General features: G+C 35.7%; 2 protein-coding genes across 4 annotated transcripts in view; one reads left to right on the forward strand and one right to left on the reverse strand.

The window, feature by feature from the left end:
* Window positions 1-16,166, forward strand: part of TFG (trafficking from ER to golgi regulator) — a 40,530-nt gene that overhangs the window by 1,143 nt on the left and 23,221 nt on the right. For all 3 annotated transcript variants that reach the window (XM_053565786.1, XM_053565787.1, XM_053565788.1), the window contains exons 2-4: window positions 3,186-3,412; window positions 7,916-7,999; window positions 13,184-13,330. In XM_053565786.1, coding sequence (XP_053421761.1) covers window positions 3,229-3,412; window positions 7,916-7,999; window positions 13,184-13,330 — 415 coding nt within the window. In that variant the 5' untranslated portion in view covers window positions 3,186-3,228. The remainder of the gene's footprint in view (window positions 1-3,185; window positions 3,413-7,915; window positions 8,000-13,183; window positions 13,331-16,166) is intronic.
* Window positions 5,136-7,319, reverse strand: LOC128568056 (ubiquitin-conjugating enzyme E2 variant 1-like). Its single transcript, XM_053565741.1, has 3 exons — window positions 7,260-7,319; window positions 5,499-5,731; window positions 5,136-5,190 (listed from the first exon to the last, which is right to left on the reverse strand). Exons 1-3 carry the CDS (start codon window positions 7,317-7,319, stop codon window positions 5,136-5,138), a joined length of 348 nt encoding a protein of 115 aa, XP_053421716.1.

The following is a 16,166-nucleotide window of genomic DNA, read 5'->3' on the forward strand; positions in this document are numbered from 1 at the left end:
ATTAGTGGAGTTGGAAGTTTGAATATTGAACCTAGATTCTGGTTCTGGAGGCAAGCTTTTTATGTAACCTTGGGCATGTCAGTTTATTCCCAGTGTGGAGAAAATTGTTCTGTTGAACAGTTATACAAATCAGTGGCCAATTTCATTTCAGAGGGGGTGGGGCAAGAACAAGATGGGAGAAGGAATTGTTGTAGGAATCTCATCAGCGGTTCTAGGAACTGGTTGTCCTTACCAGTCTCTAACTTGTTGGAGAAGATAAGAACCAGGAAGGAAAAAGTTTCTTTGTTTTGCACTCTTTGTGTGTTTACCCTGGTAACATGACTGCACAAACTGGGGACAGCCTTAGAAAAGAAGCGCTAGTTCCAACCACAGAGAGTGGCAAACACCGAAAGTGAATTTGCTTGCCAACATGGCAGATACAAAGTGTACGCGACTCAAGTTTTTAGATCCATTGGAAGTGGGCATGACTCCCTCTACAGTGAAAAGAACATACTATCAATTATATTTGATGTTGGGATTTTCTCTTAATTAGGAATATGGCTGATGCTGAGAGTCACTTCTAGCTCCATAAAAAAGGCACAGTGAGAAGGTCTGACTTAAGAATTGATCTGATACTACAACTTTCTTCTCCCAGTCCCTTTATCAGAACTTTATTATCCCTTATTTATCTTTCATGTGGGGAACAAAAACAATTCTTTAAATACCTACTATATGTCAGGCCCTATTCTAGGTGCTTCTGAGACTAGATAATACTGTCATACTGAAGCTGAGCACTATTCCCTGTGTACATTATTGCTAGTTCACGTATGCTGTAGGTTGGTGATTGTAACAAGCACATCAGTTTATTGAAGTTCTTTATTTCTCTCAAGCTGTAAATACAGACAAGATGGAATACTTACCATTTTTTTGAAGTAACATGGTAGATATTTAGTAAATGTTTCCTGAATGCAGAAGCTGAAGAGAGCTGGTTGTGTGGAGGTTTCAGTTAATACCAGTCTTCATGAGACGTTCATTGTGAGAATTGGCAGATAAAAACCTTACAGTGTTCTTATTTTGCATTTGTTCCACATTGACCTTAGATTGTTGTATTTAATTTTAATGCCCCATTTCATTTAGAATTTATTAATAAAATATAATCTGGCCAGAGGATGGTGAGTCTAGAGACATTCATTTAAGGGCTAGAGCAAAGGACCTGAGATATTTATTTAAAGACTATTAGGGCACTGATAATGTAATATTCTTTTTTTCTTATTTTTTGCAGTTTTTGGCCAGGACTGAGCTTGAACCTGCCACCTCTGGCATATGGGGCTGGCGCCCTACTCTTTTGAGCCACAGGCACTGCCCCAGTGTAATATTCTTGAAGTGAATTAGGATTCATGAAAAGTTTTAAAGTATTTGGAGGATTGTGTGATGAGGGGGCAGTGAAAGCTTTCACACATGCTAAAAGGACCGAGAATAATTACAGAGAAGAATAATGATGTCAATGAAGTAACATATTTAAGAGGAGAAAACAAAACTACTAGTAAAGCATGAGATTGAAACCAAAATGTGGTCAGTAGGAAGTTGAGGACACCGTCTTGAGAGAGCATTTGCTGGGGGCAGGAGGAGGAAGGACTTGATGCTAAGGAAATGCTCAGCATTGTAGGAGAACATACTTAGAAACATCTTGGCCTTGTGAAGAAGAGATATTAACCTACTATTTGATCATAGGTATACTCTCCCTTATTACATAGCAACCATTTAAATTATTAGAGGCCTTAGAAATTATTTTGAATTTAAGATTACAAAGTCATTATAGGATAATCATACTGAATAATATTAAGGATTAAAATAAAAGCCAATATTGGCAAATTCTGTAGCAGATTAGTATTTAGTGACTGGTTCTCTGATACTGTCTTACTTCTTAAAGTATGCAGTGTAATCATACACAACAAAGTTGGGGAGTAGTGGTAACGAAGTATGTAGCATAATGGTGGACAGTCTTTTTAAAAAGCTCAGAAGAGTATCATGGATTTGCTCTTTCTCCACAAGTTCCCCAAATACTAAACTAGAGAAAATACTCAGGAAATCTTTCTTGTTTTAGAGAGAAAAATTTGAGGCTCTGTTTTAGTGTTCAGGCATTCTTTTCAGGGTTAGCATTTGAGTAGGCTAATAGAGTTTTAATTGAAGCCATTATTTCTTCCTTTATTTAGCAACTATTGAATAACTGAGTACCATGTGCTAGGCACTCTTAGGCTGGGGGAATACAGCAAACAAAGTTGTTTGCTTTCTACCTGTAATGGAAAAGACAGTAAAATGTTAATAAATTTTTAATGTCTGTTAGTGTTAAGAGCTTTGAGGAAAAATAAAGAAGGGTTAGAAGATAGGATGGAGCCATTTTAAATTAGATTGTTAGGGAAGAAATTGACATTTGAACAGGGATCTGAATTGTATGAGGAGTGCCAGAGGGGTTTAAGACTAAGGGAGTAGCTAGTACAAAATCTTGAGTAGAGAAGAACAATTTAAAATATGGGTGTGGAGGGGTAAGGGAAGGAGGGAAAGTAGAAAATGAGGTTAAATACTTGGTTAGGGAGGCCAGATTATATATGACCTTGTAGGTCTTGCTTGTTGAGATGTAAATCCATTGGAAGATTTTGAGCAGAGTGACATTAGATTTTACTCAATGGGAGAATTAGAGTAAAGGTAAAAACCAAGCAGACCAGTTAGGAGTCTTTTGTAATAATTTAGGCAAGAGATGTAGTGGCTGAGATCAAGTTAGAGCAATTAGTACTGAGGTGGGTGGATTCCAAAGCTAGTGGCACCCAGATGTTTTTTTGGCAATTTAGATGCAAGATTTGAGAAAAAGAGAGGCACCAAGATTATTTTTGTCTTGGATAACTAGAAGGAAGGGGTGGTCAGTAACTGAGCTAGGAAAGGCAAGGAGAGGCAGGCTTTGAGTGGAGGATTAGGACTTTGTTTTTAAATGTGTCAAATGAGAAATCTAAGTGATAATGTCAGATAAGCAGTTTAAAACAAAAAAAATTATGCACATAAAGTTGCCTCTGAGTCTAGACCATTATAACATGAATATGGTAACATTGAGACAGTGAATCTCTTGTAGGTCAGAATTCCTTAGATTTTAGTAGAACCTCTATTCTCAACTTTTAGATATGTTGTCTTTTAATCATCAAAACCATTTTTATCAGTCTTTCTTTAGAGTTGTATATAAAGAGCATCCTGGAGTCCACCATGAATGGACAGTTGGATCTAAGTGGGAAGCTAATCATCAAAGCTCAACTTGGGGAGGATATTCGGCGGATTCCTATTCATAATGAAGACATTACTTACGATGAATTAGTGCTAATGATGCAGCGAGTTTTCAGAGGAAAACTTCTGAGTAATGATGAAGTAACAATAAAGTATAAAGATGAAGGTAAGAAATTAAAGCTAGCTTTTTAAATTCTAAGTATTATGTATGTTATTCTTTCCATTTTTATTGGACCATCTTTTGTCTTCCCTTTTTATGGTAGTTCAGTGCCCATTTTACTTAATGGGGGTATTCGTGTAGTTAGTATAATTCTCTTATAAGTTAAAAATAGCTAAGTGATTTATTATTAGAAGGGAGTTTTAAGTGTTAGAACACTTTCACGTACGTTTTTACAAGCATTTTTTCTTCTCATATAATTCTGGTTTCTTTTTGCTATGAAAATTCTCACTCTTTTTTTCCCCCAGTATGTATTGAATGAAAAAGGGTTTTGTGGTCAGTTGAGATATGGGAAAGCTGGCTAACAAAGATACACATGTTTCTTTATTGCAGGAATTTTCAGAGTGTAATATGCTGATACACATTGTCAGTTTATAGTATGCAGTGTTCCCAGACTCATTTGACTACAAAACTTTTTATGGAGATGGGTTTTGAATGACAAATGTTCATTACTCATAGACACAGTGGGATTACAGGTAGTCCTTGGGTTATGAACAAGATAAGTTCTGATGTGAGGGTCTTCAGCACGCCCCCTCAGTGAAGGGCTCGTCTACAACTTGATGTTTACTTTGGGAGTGAGAATAATGTAACCTAGCAATTTGTACCCTCATATTAATTTGAAATTTAAAAAAAAGATAGATTCCATAGGTTTTTTCTTAAATTGAATTCGTATGTAAGTTGGAGCAGGTACATTTACTACCTATAATAGCGTTCATTCATAAGTGCGAGTTGTTCATCCGTCAGATGTTTGTAACTCTGGGACTTAGTCTGATAGCTTCCATTTATAAGTGTGAGTTGTATATAAGTTGGATGTTTATAACTTGGGGACTGCCTGTATAGTAGTAGACTCTATTTTCTATTCTTTAAATTGGCTTTGTTAACATTGTTACTGAAATTTATTCTTTAGGTGGTTACCTGTATCTTTTTTTACTATTGAATTAATTTGTAGTCTTTTTTATCTTGATCTTAGTATTTGGCACTGCTTCTCATACCATCCTTATTAATACCCTTAACATCTCTGACACTGCATATACTGGTTTTCGTCTTATCACTAATAGTTTTTCTCTCTGTGAGTGCTGGCTTAAAGTAGTGCCAGATGCTGTTAAGTGTAGAAATCTTATAATCTGAGTGGTTTAACACTCAAGAAATCATTCAGGGATCCAGAAGCTTTGTTACGTTTAACACATGGCTTAGGTGGGGGAAGAGAGAGTATGAAGAATCACATGGGAGATTTTACTGCTAGGCCTTGAGGTGGTAGATATCATTTCTCCTACAACACACTGGCCAGAACCCAGTCACATAGCCCTACTGAGATGCATATGGATTGGGAAATGTCTCTTGCTGGGTAGCAGATTGTACAATTTACCCTTTGGGAGCGGACTGTAAATCACTGCTGATCATTTGACCCGGCCATCTAGCTATTGGTTTAATTCTCCCTTTGTGATGTATGATCTAAGCACGCAAAACAAATTTTATTTTATAGCAACTTATATATTTCAAATGGACAAAAAATTACATCATTTACAGTGTCTTAAGATAAATTGCCTTTGAATGAGAGTTTCCTTTCCAGTACTTTGAGGTCTACAAGACGTATCTAAAAATTTTATTACTGTGGAAAATGAAGACTGCTTAAATTGAATGGAGGGAGAAGGGCCTGTGGTTTTCCTTTTGATTAATTGCTGTAAAACTGTCCTTTGGGTGGCTGAGGGAGTTTCATATTTTCTTTTTTTTTTTTTTCTGAGACAGAGTCTCACTATGTTACCCTCAGTAGAGTGCTGTGGCGTCACAGCTCACAGCAACCTTAAACTCTTGGGCTCAGGCGATTCTCTTGCCTCAGCTTCCCTGGTAGCTGGGACTACAGGCACCCGCCTCTACACCCAGCTGTATTTTTGTTGTTGTTGTTGTTGCAGTTGTCATTGTTGTTTAGCTGGCCCGGATCTGGGTTCAAATCCGCCAGCCTCGATATATGTGGCTGGCACCCCAATATACTTCAGACACTGAGCCTTTTTTTTTTTTGAATTTCATATGTTCTTTAGACATCATTAGGTGCTGAAGCTCTTGTAGGACTACTTTGATGCTGTAGGAATTCTGCCATTTTGCTAGCACTGATATAGCTCTTGGGTCCACCACTCCATTAGAACTATTAACTCCATTCATACTAATTTTTGTTACAAATCTTACAAAAGGGGGTGCTTCTGGGTGTTTAGGTCCAAATTCTATTTTAAGGCTGTATATTCGGTTTTCATAAATTGTCCGAGGTCGTGGTGGCTACCATCTTGTGTTGCTGTGGCTCCAAGGCTGGCCAAAACAAATTTTTAAGAGTTGCCCGTGTTAAAGAACAATAAAGGAGGGCGGCGCCTGTGGCTCAGTCGGTAAGGCGCCGGCCCCATATACCGAGGGTGGCGGGTTCAGGCCCAGACCCGGCCCCGGCCAAACTGCAACCAAAAAAATAGCCGGGCGTTGTGGCAGGCGCCTGTAGTCCCAGCTACTCGGGAGGCTGAGGCAAGAGAATCGCCTAAGCCCAGGAGTTGGAGGTTGCTGTGAGCTGTGTGAGGCCACGGCACTCTACCAAGGGCCATAAAGTGAGACTCTGTCTCTACAAAAAAAAAGAAAAAAAAAAACCAAAACAAAACAATAAAGGAGAGCAGTTTTCTTCCTGTTCACTTCCCTGGTAATCTCATCTGCCTATAATACATTGACTTCCATGACTTCTACACTTATAATTCAAATCTTTGTGTCTTTTTTGAAAATGAGATGCTTTGCTCTTACCTGAAACTTAGTATGTCTTAAACAGACCTCACTGCCTGGCTTTTTCTTAATGCACTTAGTTTTGTTAAGGGCAAGGGTCAGCAAACTTTTTCTATAAAGGATCAGATAACGAATACTTTAAGGTGGTAGGTCATGTAAGGCCTCTGTCTAATCTTTTTTTTGCAACCTTTAAGAATGTAACAAAATGTTCTTAATTTATTGTCCTATAAAAACAAAGATTTGGCTATTGGTCAAAGTTTATGGACCCCTGGCTTAGGGTATACTCATTGTTGGAATTTGTCCAACACATTTAGTTAGAACATTATATTTATTTTTCATGATGTTTTTAAAAGTGTTCGATTTGTTCAGATTTGTGTTCCCTAGACTGTTGGACACTAGAGTGAAAGGTTCCAGTAAGGTTCCTACCATCAGAGATACTCTGTTCTTTTATGGAATTTAGAAAAGAAAAAAGGGCAGTTATAAGAAGTTTCTTTCTTTTGCATATATACTTTATTTTCTTTTAAAAATGTGTTTGAGTAGAATCCCAGAAAGTTGAACTTTAGACATGTATGTTGTGCAGCGAATATGATTATAAATAGTTAAAAACATATACAGAATCCTATTATTGCCATCCCTTGTCTAAAGTAAATTTCCCTAGTTAGCATTAAAATTGATGTAGCAGTGTCTAGCCTCTTGGCCTTCCCACCTTCTGTCTGTGTAGATAACTTTGCAGAGGTTCCTGACCAACTCCTTGTCTGTGGCTGCTTTTCTGTTCTTGTTCTATCTATAGAACATTATTTCCCCAGCCCTTTGGAAGCTTTTGAAACATGCAATTGATATGGTAATTATAATATTCTTTATTCCTTCCACTCTAGTGTCCAACACAGTCTGGGGAACACAAATCTGAACAAAGATGTGGAGGATTTCAGTCTTAAATATGCACTGATTTGTATATATAAGTATTTTTCTAGGGAAAGATGATAGTTTTCCTCTTAGTATCAAAATGGTTAATGACCAGAAATGTTTCACTCAGGAATGGGGAACCTACGTCCTTAGGGCCACACACGGATCTGGAACTTTGAGTGTAGCCTTTTGACTGAGTCCACATTTTATAGAACAAATTCTTTTAGTAAAGGGATTTGTTCTGTGAAGTTTGGATTTGGGTTAGGGGTCACACTTGGGGATCTGAAAGGCCCACATGTGGCCTTTGATGCTCTAGGTTTCCCAAGCAATTTTGCAAAAACCTTTTTAGCAACCCTTGGAGTTATTGTATATGGCTTCCCCTCCATGTATGTCAGTAGTGTTTGATGGTATTGGGATTTAAACCTTGAGAATCTTTATTACTTTAACTTGATAAATATATTTAAATTTTTTACAATGGAAAGATTTCAGTCTAAACCAATAATTGCTGATGCTGCCGCTATGTATGAATCTCTTCCTGGTAACTAATAAAAGTTAATTAGCTATATTTTTTCATGAAGATATGATATATACTTTACATAAGAATCATAAGCAAAATTGATTTAATGTTTTTGTTTTTTTTTTTTTTGAGCAAATACATCTTTGCTAGGTGATTCTTTAAGGTTTAAGGGTTTTATGGGAGAGTCTAATTATGCTCTGCAGTCTACGTTTTGGATCTTAATTTTACATGTGTCCTAGTTTACTGCTGATACAAATCTGAAACTCATTTTTTTTTAATTCCAGATGGAGATCTTATAACAATTTTTGATAGTTCTGACCTTTCCTTTGCAATTCAATGTAGTAGAATACTGAAGCTGACATTATTTGGTGAGTAGTAAACTTTCTGAGACATTTACTATTCATTGTATTTTTGTTAAAGACTTTGGCTTTTTTCCTCTTAAAGATTTAGAATTAAGCAATAATTTACTCAACAGGTACTTAAATTAATTTGCATTCAAGGAGTGGTTTTAAGTTATTTGAAGCTTCTGGCTATGTATGTTTTAAGAAAATGACGGAAGTTTAATTCAATAAGAACAAAGTATGTTATGATTATTTTGTTTTTGAAGTGAGATATAACTTAGATATCTCTAAAACTGTATTATAGCTTTAATTTACCTGTGTTAGGATGTTTTTTTTTTTTGAGACAGAGTCTCACTGTGTCGCTCTCGGTAGGGTGCTGTGGTGTCACAGATCACGGCAACCTCAAACTCTTGGGCTTAAGAGGTTCTTTTGCCTCAGCCCCCCAAGTAGCTGGGGCTATAGGCGCCTACCACAATGCCTGGCTATTTTTGTTGTTGTTGTTGTAGTTGTCATTGTTGTTTGGCAGGGCCCAGGGCTGGGTTAGAACCTGCCAGCCCAGTATATATGGCCAGCGCCCTAACTACTAGCCTGTGTTAAGATTTTTGAAATGTCGGGTGGCGCCTGTGGCTCAGTAGGGCGCCGGCCCCATATGCCGAGGGTGGCGGGTTCGGACCTAGCCCCGGCCAAACTGCAACAAAAAAATAGCCGGGCGTTGTGGCGGGCGCCTGTAATCCCAGCTGCTCGGAAGGCTGAGGCAGGAGAATCACGTAAGCCCGAGAGCTGGAGGTTGCTGTGAGCCGTGTGATGCCACGGCACTCTCGGTACAGTGAGACTGTCTCTACAAAAAAAAAAAAGATTTTTGAAATGTCATGCTATTTGTTTTTTTTGTAAGATTGATAGAAAGTAGGCATGTTTTAAATTCCACATCTGCCTTGTTACCCTAAATATTAATGTAGGCTACTGGTGTATCAGAATTAAAAAATAATTTCAGGTTAAAATTACCTCTGAGTTTTCTAAGAATTTGTGATATCTTCCTATATATTATACTATTTTTTAAAACGTATTCTCAAAGCTTAACATATAAGCCTGATGCTTTAAGGAGTTTAGATAGTATTTCTTTTTTTTTTAGAGATGGGGTTTTGCTCTTGTTCAGGCTGGTCTCGAACTCCTGAGCTCAGGCAACCTGCCTGCCTCAGCCTCCCAGAATGTTAGGATTAGAGGCATGAGCCCCCATGCCTGGCGTAGGCAGTATTTTCTTAAAGATTAAAAGTAGATTCAATAAAAACAAATACAAGACATATTTTTTTAATCATTTAGAATTTTTCTTTTAGATTTTAAATAGATTTGCAAGGCAGAACTCTTCAAAGACAAAATAGGAATAATTACGGAGTTAAAGTGGTATCATGATTATGTGAAAAGTAAAGCGTGTACATTTTTTCCCTGATTTTTATTTAGCATTTATTTTTTAAAATTATGTTGTGCTGAACCTTAATGTTCTGTGAAATATGATCATGGCCTATTGGTGTAATTTCTATTTATTTCATCTCCATCTAGAAGGATAAATATGAACCATATTTTTAAATCTTAATAACAAAAACCATTTAAAATTTTTTTAAATAAGAGCTGTCTTTTACAATATTGAAACTATTGGCTAGTCCGAAGGGCAGATTAGGTAACCTGCAAATCTGTCCTCTAAAAATAAGTAATGACCTGGTAGATAAATAATCACAATTTTTTTTTTAATTATGCAAGTCAGCTTGTGTAGGAAAGTAAGGGAAATATCTGAGCACCAAAAAAATTAATGGAACTAAAAATTAAGGGCTGAAGTACCAGAAGCTGAGACTTTAGGATGCTCTTGGTGAAAGTTTTAGTCTGCATGATTTAAGGACTTGTTATTTGGTTTTTACATGGGGTAGGCTCTCGGTGGGCTGTACTCTCAAAAAGAATGGAAAACAGGTCTCTCCCTTGATACTGGAAAGGTCAAGGAAACAGGACTGTAATACCCTGGGTGTCGGGATTTTTGGGAAGTCTCCCTTGAGGATTCATATCATGGTCCTGAGGTGAGTTGGGCTTTACTTTATAAACTGTATAGTTCAGAAACTTGCAAACCCAGATATTACCATTAAAAAAAATAGTAGAAAGATAGGCAGAAATCTATGTGGAGGAATATATTCTCAATACAGATCACACAGATTTCTCATGGACAAAGCCCAACTGTTGATGACGTAAGAGTTGAAAACTGTAAGCCACATGAAACAGTGTAAGCTAAAAACAGTGGACACAGCTAATAGGATTAGATTTTCAACAATTGTAGGTAATAGAAGTGATAGTCTACACAACGTGCGGTAAAAATTGTTAAAAGACATAAAGAACTGAGGCAAGAGAATCGCTTAAGCCCAAGAGTTAGAGGTTGCTGTGAGCCGTGTGACGCCACGGCACTCTACCAGAGGGCGGTACAGTGAGACTCTGTCTCTACCAAAAAAAAAAAAAAAGACATAAAGAATAAGAATACATGTATTAAGAGCAAGGCACTATGGAAAAATAACAAACCTTTTAAAAAGAACTTAAGGTAACTTTTGGAAATGAAAAATATAATCCTTGAAATTACTAAATGGGTAGGTTAAATAGCAGATTAGCCACAGCCAAAAAGAAAATTAGTGACTGAAAAGGAAGTCCAGAGAAATTTGTAGAATAAAACACAAAAACACAGACATGGAAAGTATGAGAGAGAAGGTGAGAAAGAGAAAGTCCAGCATATTTCCAGTAAGAGTTTGAAGAAGTCAGAATTGGAGGAGTAGAAATATTTTAAGAGGTAATGGATAAAGGCGCTTTTGGAATTATATGAAAGATAAAAACAAACCCTTACATTCAGAAGGCACAATGAGTGACCAGGATGAAGTTAAAGTGTAAATCTTAACTAGAAATACTATCATGAAACTGGAAAATATATGAGAGACTATCTTAAAAATAGAATAAGACTGATCACTAGTGAACCAGTTAGATAGTTAGTAAACTTCATGGTAATAATAGAACCTCAAAGACAATAGAATTACATTTTCAAATAGGTAATAAAAAAAACTAGAAAAGTGACATTCTCTAGTCTGCTAAACTTCATTAATGAAGGGAAATAAAAACATTTTCAAACAAAGACTAAGAATTTACCATTCACAAACTATTAAAAGAATTTTAAACAGTGATCTTCAGCAAGAAGGAAATTGAGTCCAGATAATGATGCCAGGAGCAATTGTGAACATATACACTGGTTAACATGTATGTTAACTGAGCACTCATAAAATAGAATAATAGTTTTAGGAATATAAAAATACGTTGAGACAAAAATACTGAGTACTAATTATGCATAAGACAGGAGAGGATGGTAGGAATCAGTATTTTAAAAACTTGTTTGGGAGAAGAATTGTAATTAACTTTAGAATGTTTAAATTGAAATATGCATGTATAAAATATAAGAGTGATTATTGAAAGATTGAAAATAGGCAGGAATAGGGAAATAAGGAAACAAAAGGTTATCTACTCAGTTCACTAGCAGGTGGAGAAGGAGGGAAAGAAGAGTGGAAGCTTGATAAATAGCGCAAAATACCAATCACGATACATAAACTGACTACATGTGCCAGTTAGAGTAATCTCTTATTGGAGTTAAAAAGTAAAAAAATCTAGTTATATGCCATTTCTAAGGGACATATTAAAAGATTATGACACAGAGCTTGAAAATAAAGGACTAGGAAAAGATGCAGTAGACAAATGCAAAGAAAGCTGGTTGTTAATATTAACAGACTTACATAAAAACTTATTTAGTAGTAGTTATTTTACAATGATAAAAAGAATAATTCAAAAGTACTACATAACAATCTGAGCAGTTACGCCTCATAGTTTTATATTTTTTCCTAAGAAAAAATAGAACAAGGAGAAATTAATAAATTTGCAATCATGACAGAGCTGATTTTTCAGAAACTAATAGATCAAGCAGACTCAGAATTACTAAAGATAGAGGAGATTTTAATAACTCAGATAACAGGCTTGATCTTGTACATCTAGCAGTTAGGAAGGATTTTTTTTTCGGAGTACATACGGGACATTTATGTAAGTTGACCATATCTTGGTCTTCTAGTAAATCTCAAAAAAATAACACAGAAGAAGTATCCTAGAGATCATATTCTCTGGCCTCATTAAAAACGACTGACCAAAAAGTATAACCCAAATTCTTCTACTTTTTGGAGACAAGATATACTTTTAAATAACGTAAGTCAAAAAAGAAATTATAATGGGAATTAGAAATGCAGTGGAACCTCTGAGTTGACCACTTAACTGTAACAGGATGGTCAACATAAGGAACTAAGCCCACTGTACTGATAAACACATGTGGTGCATGTCTGGTCTGTGAAAATTACGTCAACTTGAGGTGCTCAGTATAGGGAGATGGTCAACTGTGAAAGTTTTACTGTAAAGTTCAGGTGCAGTGGTGCAGGATTCTAATCTCTGCACTTTGGGAGGCCCAGGATTCAGGGTCGCTTGAGGCCAGGAGTTTGAGAACAGCCTGAACGACAAAGCGAGACCATGTCTCTATACAAAATAATGGAAAAAAAAAAAAAAAACAAGCCAGGCATTGTGGCACATTCCTGTAGTCCTAGCTACGTGGGAGATTGAGCTAGGAGTATTGCTTAAGCCCAAGAGTTTGAGGTTACAGTGGGCCTGGCTAACATAAAGACCCTATCTCTAAGATAGGTAGGTAGGTAGGTCGGTAGGTAGGTCTATGGAGGAGTAAGAGACCTATCAGTCATACTGTATCTTTTAACATTTGTTTAGAATGTGGTAATTTTTTATTATTTCAAGAATATTAAATAGTGTAAAATAAAATGAACTTTTGAAGTTATGTAATTTTTATTAAATTGAATAATTTATATTAAAAATGTATAGCTTTTTGTAGGTTCTAATTTATTAGAATTGAATTTTTCTCATAAACCTTATTAGCAGTATGGGCTTAGTCCATAGGTCTGGCATCAGGAGAGACTGATGAATGTTTCTTGATTTTCAAAATAACTTACTAACAGTAAAGATCCTTTCCTTAAAAAAAGTTATTTAGTATTTTATTTATTTTTTTAATTGTATTTATTTTTCCTTATTTTTTATTATTCTGTCGATAAGCTTATTCAAGAACATCTCCTAACTTTAAGCATATTAATGCTTTTATTTCAGTTAATGGCCAACCAAGACCCCTTGAATCAAGTCAGGTGAAATACCTCCGTCGAGAACTGATAGAGCTTCGAAACAAAGTAAATCGCTTATTGGATAGCTTAGAACCACCTGGAGAACCAGGACCTTCCACCAATATTCCTGAAAATGGTAAATCATTGAATTCTTATTATTATGATTTAATTTTGTGTCTTTTTGCAGGCTTTTAAAAAATCATCTTCAGTAGGAGAGGGATGGCACCCTTAATGTAACTCTTGTTCCTGCCTCTGCTTCTGAACTAGTGTTCATTTCTGTTTCCAAACATAACTTCATTAAGATTACTGGGAGATTTCATTATATATTACTTAATGTCATCATTGACTAGAGGGTAGGGCCTGGGAATCCCATTTTTAAAATGCTTTCTGGTGATTCTTATACAACTATAGCCTTAGACTTCTGGGTCTGTGATACTGATCAGTTTTCAAACTCTCTTGATTTATAAACCGTTTTCAGTAGATAATTAATGAATCTTAGATATTAAAAATAACTTCATGAATTTTGTGTAGTAAAATTTTTTTCAGGTAAAAAAGAAACTTACAAATTAGCACTGTGCTTATAGGTCAGTACTGTACTTACAGGTTAGTACTTAACATTAAAATGGTATGCTGTAAAGTTTATTTTAAACAGTTTTTAATCATAAAAGCTATTTTCCCCCTATTTCACAGATAACATACTATTTATGTTAAGATAAAGCAAGATACAGTAACAAAATTGGAAATGACATACATATTTTAAAATAGATTTGGTTTGGGGACCAAATTTATCTTAAAATGTAGACTGAAATTTATGTATTAAGGCTTAGAAGTAAAAGATTAAAAAAGCTGTTTTCTTCAACTTTTAAGATTATTAGATGTTGCACTAAAAAACCTGATTTTTTAACACACTTTTTTTGTTGCTTATAATTTTCAAATGTTTGAAACTGTCCATATTGCGAAATAGTGATTTTTTTTAATCAAGTGTGGATGACTGCATATAAAAGTCTTAATAGAAAATGATTTTTGTGGAAAAATGTCATGTATAATCCCTTGCACTTTTTTTTTTTTCTTGAAGACAGTCTTACTCTGTTGCCCAGGCTGGAGTCCAGTGGCCTGATCATACATAGCTCACTATAACTTCAGACTCTTGAGCAATCCTGTCTCAGTCTCCTGAATAGTTAGGGACTATCAGTGTGTGCCACCCTGCCTGGCTATTTTATAAAATTTTTGTGTGGAAACAGGATTTTCCTGTGTTGCCCAGGCTTATCTTGAACTGGCCTCAAGCCAGTTCTCCTGTGCCTCAGCCTTCTAAAATGTTGGGATTATAGGTGTGAGCCACTGTGCCCAGATCCTTGCAACCTCTAGATTCTGATATATTACTCATTTTTGGCCATTAAACAATTTTGGGATTTTTGTTTTCTGCTTTTAGTTTAGTTAATTGTATCTCAAACAAGGAGCAGTACGATTAATCAAAGTATGCACCTAAACTATTGACGCAGTTCTCCCATCTAGTGTACACCAGCGGTGAAGAAACCTGGAGAGTAAGTGGCCATGAAATAGTGAAAAGTGTTTTCCACAGCTTGTTGAGAGTCGAATATTATTCCTTGTAAGAAGCAATCCAAAAGTGGTAGATAGTTGATGTAAGGTCCAGTGAATAAGGCGGATAACAGAGTTTTCATGTCCAACTTTTATAGTTTGAACAGCGTTGTCTTGCAAGAGAATTGGCCTATCTATTGGCTGGTCTTGGCTGCTTAATTGCAAGAATCCTTATTTTGGTTATAGTAGATATGCCTGTAATTGATGAAGCTGCAATAGGTAATATCTAGGCTGGACCACCAAACTGGTATCATCAGTTCTTCTGATGAATACTCAGTTTTGAAATGTGTTTCAGCACTCTTTAATTCAGAATCCCATCTATCCAGCTTCTTTGTCTTGCCTATTTGTTTCACATGGTCCCACATTGAAACATATTGATACTAGTTTACACGTGGGTTGAGATGGATTAGCTTCTGCTACAGCATTCAGCTTTCAGCACATCGTTATCCGCCTTGATCTCTGGTCACCTATATGGTTCATTTTCAAGGTTAAAATCACCAGAACAGAACTTCTCAAACCACTGCATTCATTAGCCGCATCCTTCCCAAACACTTCATTATTTCCAGCTGTCTGAGATGCATTGGTTTCACTGTGGAAACTCGTATTTGAAAATGACATGTTTTTGACTTACCCATGGTTTCACAAAAATTTCTCTAAAAAATTTTGATTTGAAACATAAGCAAAAATTTGTGTTTAAAAGAATGAGGATATATCTGTGTAATAATAATAAAGAAGTGTCAATGAAATGTCAGCAATATCAACTGCCAAACTTAGTACTCAAGGAAATTGGACATTTCATACTAAACCTAATAGTTGGTTTAAATAACGATACATTTTTCATCATTTCCCTCTTTCTTTCTTCTCCAGTTGTGTAGAATTCTCTTAATGGTAGATGTTCAATAAATATTTGATGATTGACCAGTAATTTCTAGAGCTCTACCTCTATTTCATAATGTAATGGAGATTGCTGTAATACTATAATGAGAACCTCTTGGCCACTTTGTGATGAAACTGTTTATATTTTAGATTGCCTATCCTAAATCCTACCTATTCAAATAAAACCTCCAATTTTAAATCAAAAATCTGGTGAAAATCTTAGACTATTTTCCTGGAAAAATTTATTAACATTAATAATATTTACATGTAATTTCAGAGAGTTTAACCATCTGTAGAATATTATGAAATGTAGATCAAAATGCAACTGGCATGGTCAGTAGAATTCTGCTGTAAGGAATAGAATTATGTACTTTTGGTTTAGGTGAAACTTACCTATTTCTTGCTACTATAGCTCCTGGATGTTTTTGTTCTTTTTTTAATCCTTTATTTCTATATTTTTATATATTTTATTGTTAGCTTTGCTCCTGTGTTCATATAAA

The sequence above is a fragment of the Nycticebus coucang genome, chromosome 16, assembly GCF_027406575.1.
Source record: "Nycticebus coucang isolate mNycCou1 chromosome 16, mNycCou1.pri, whole genome shotgun sequence".
In the NCBI taxonomy this organism is placed as follows: Eukaryota; Metazoa; Chordata; class Mammalia; order Primates; family Lorisidae; genus Nycticebus; species Nycticebus coucang.

Excerpts from the sequence above, each read along its gene's own strand:
- LOC128568056 (XM_053565741.1), bottom strand. The coding sequence starts at position 7,319 with ATGTGGACTCAGTCAAAAGGCTACACTCAAAGTTCCAGATCCGTGTGT. Across the intron at positions 5,732-7,259 it reads CCGTGTGTGGCCCTAAGGAC|CCACCACGACCTCGGACAAT; the intron begins GTAGGTTCCCCA and ends ACAAGATGGTAG. Across the intron at positions 5,191-5,498 it reads CTTCAGCACCTAATGATGTC|AAAAGAAAATATGAAACTCC; the intron begins TAAAGAACATAT and ends AGAAAAAAAAAA.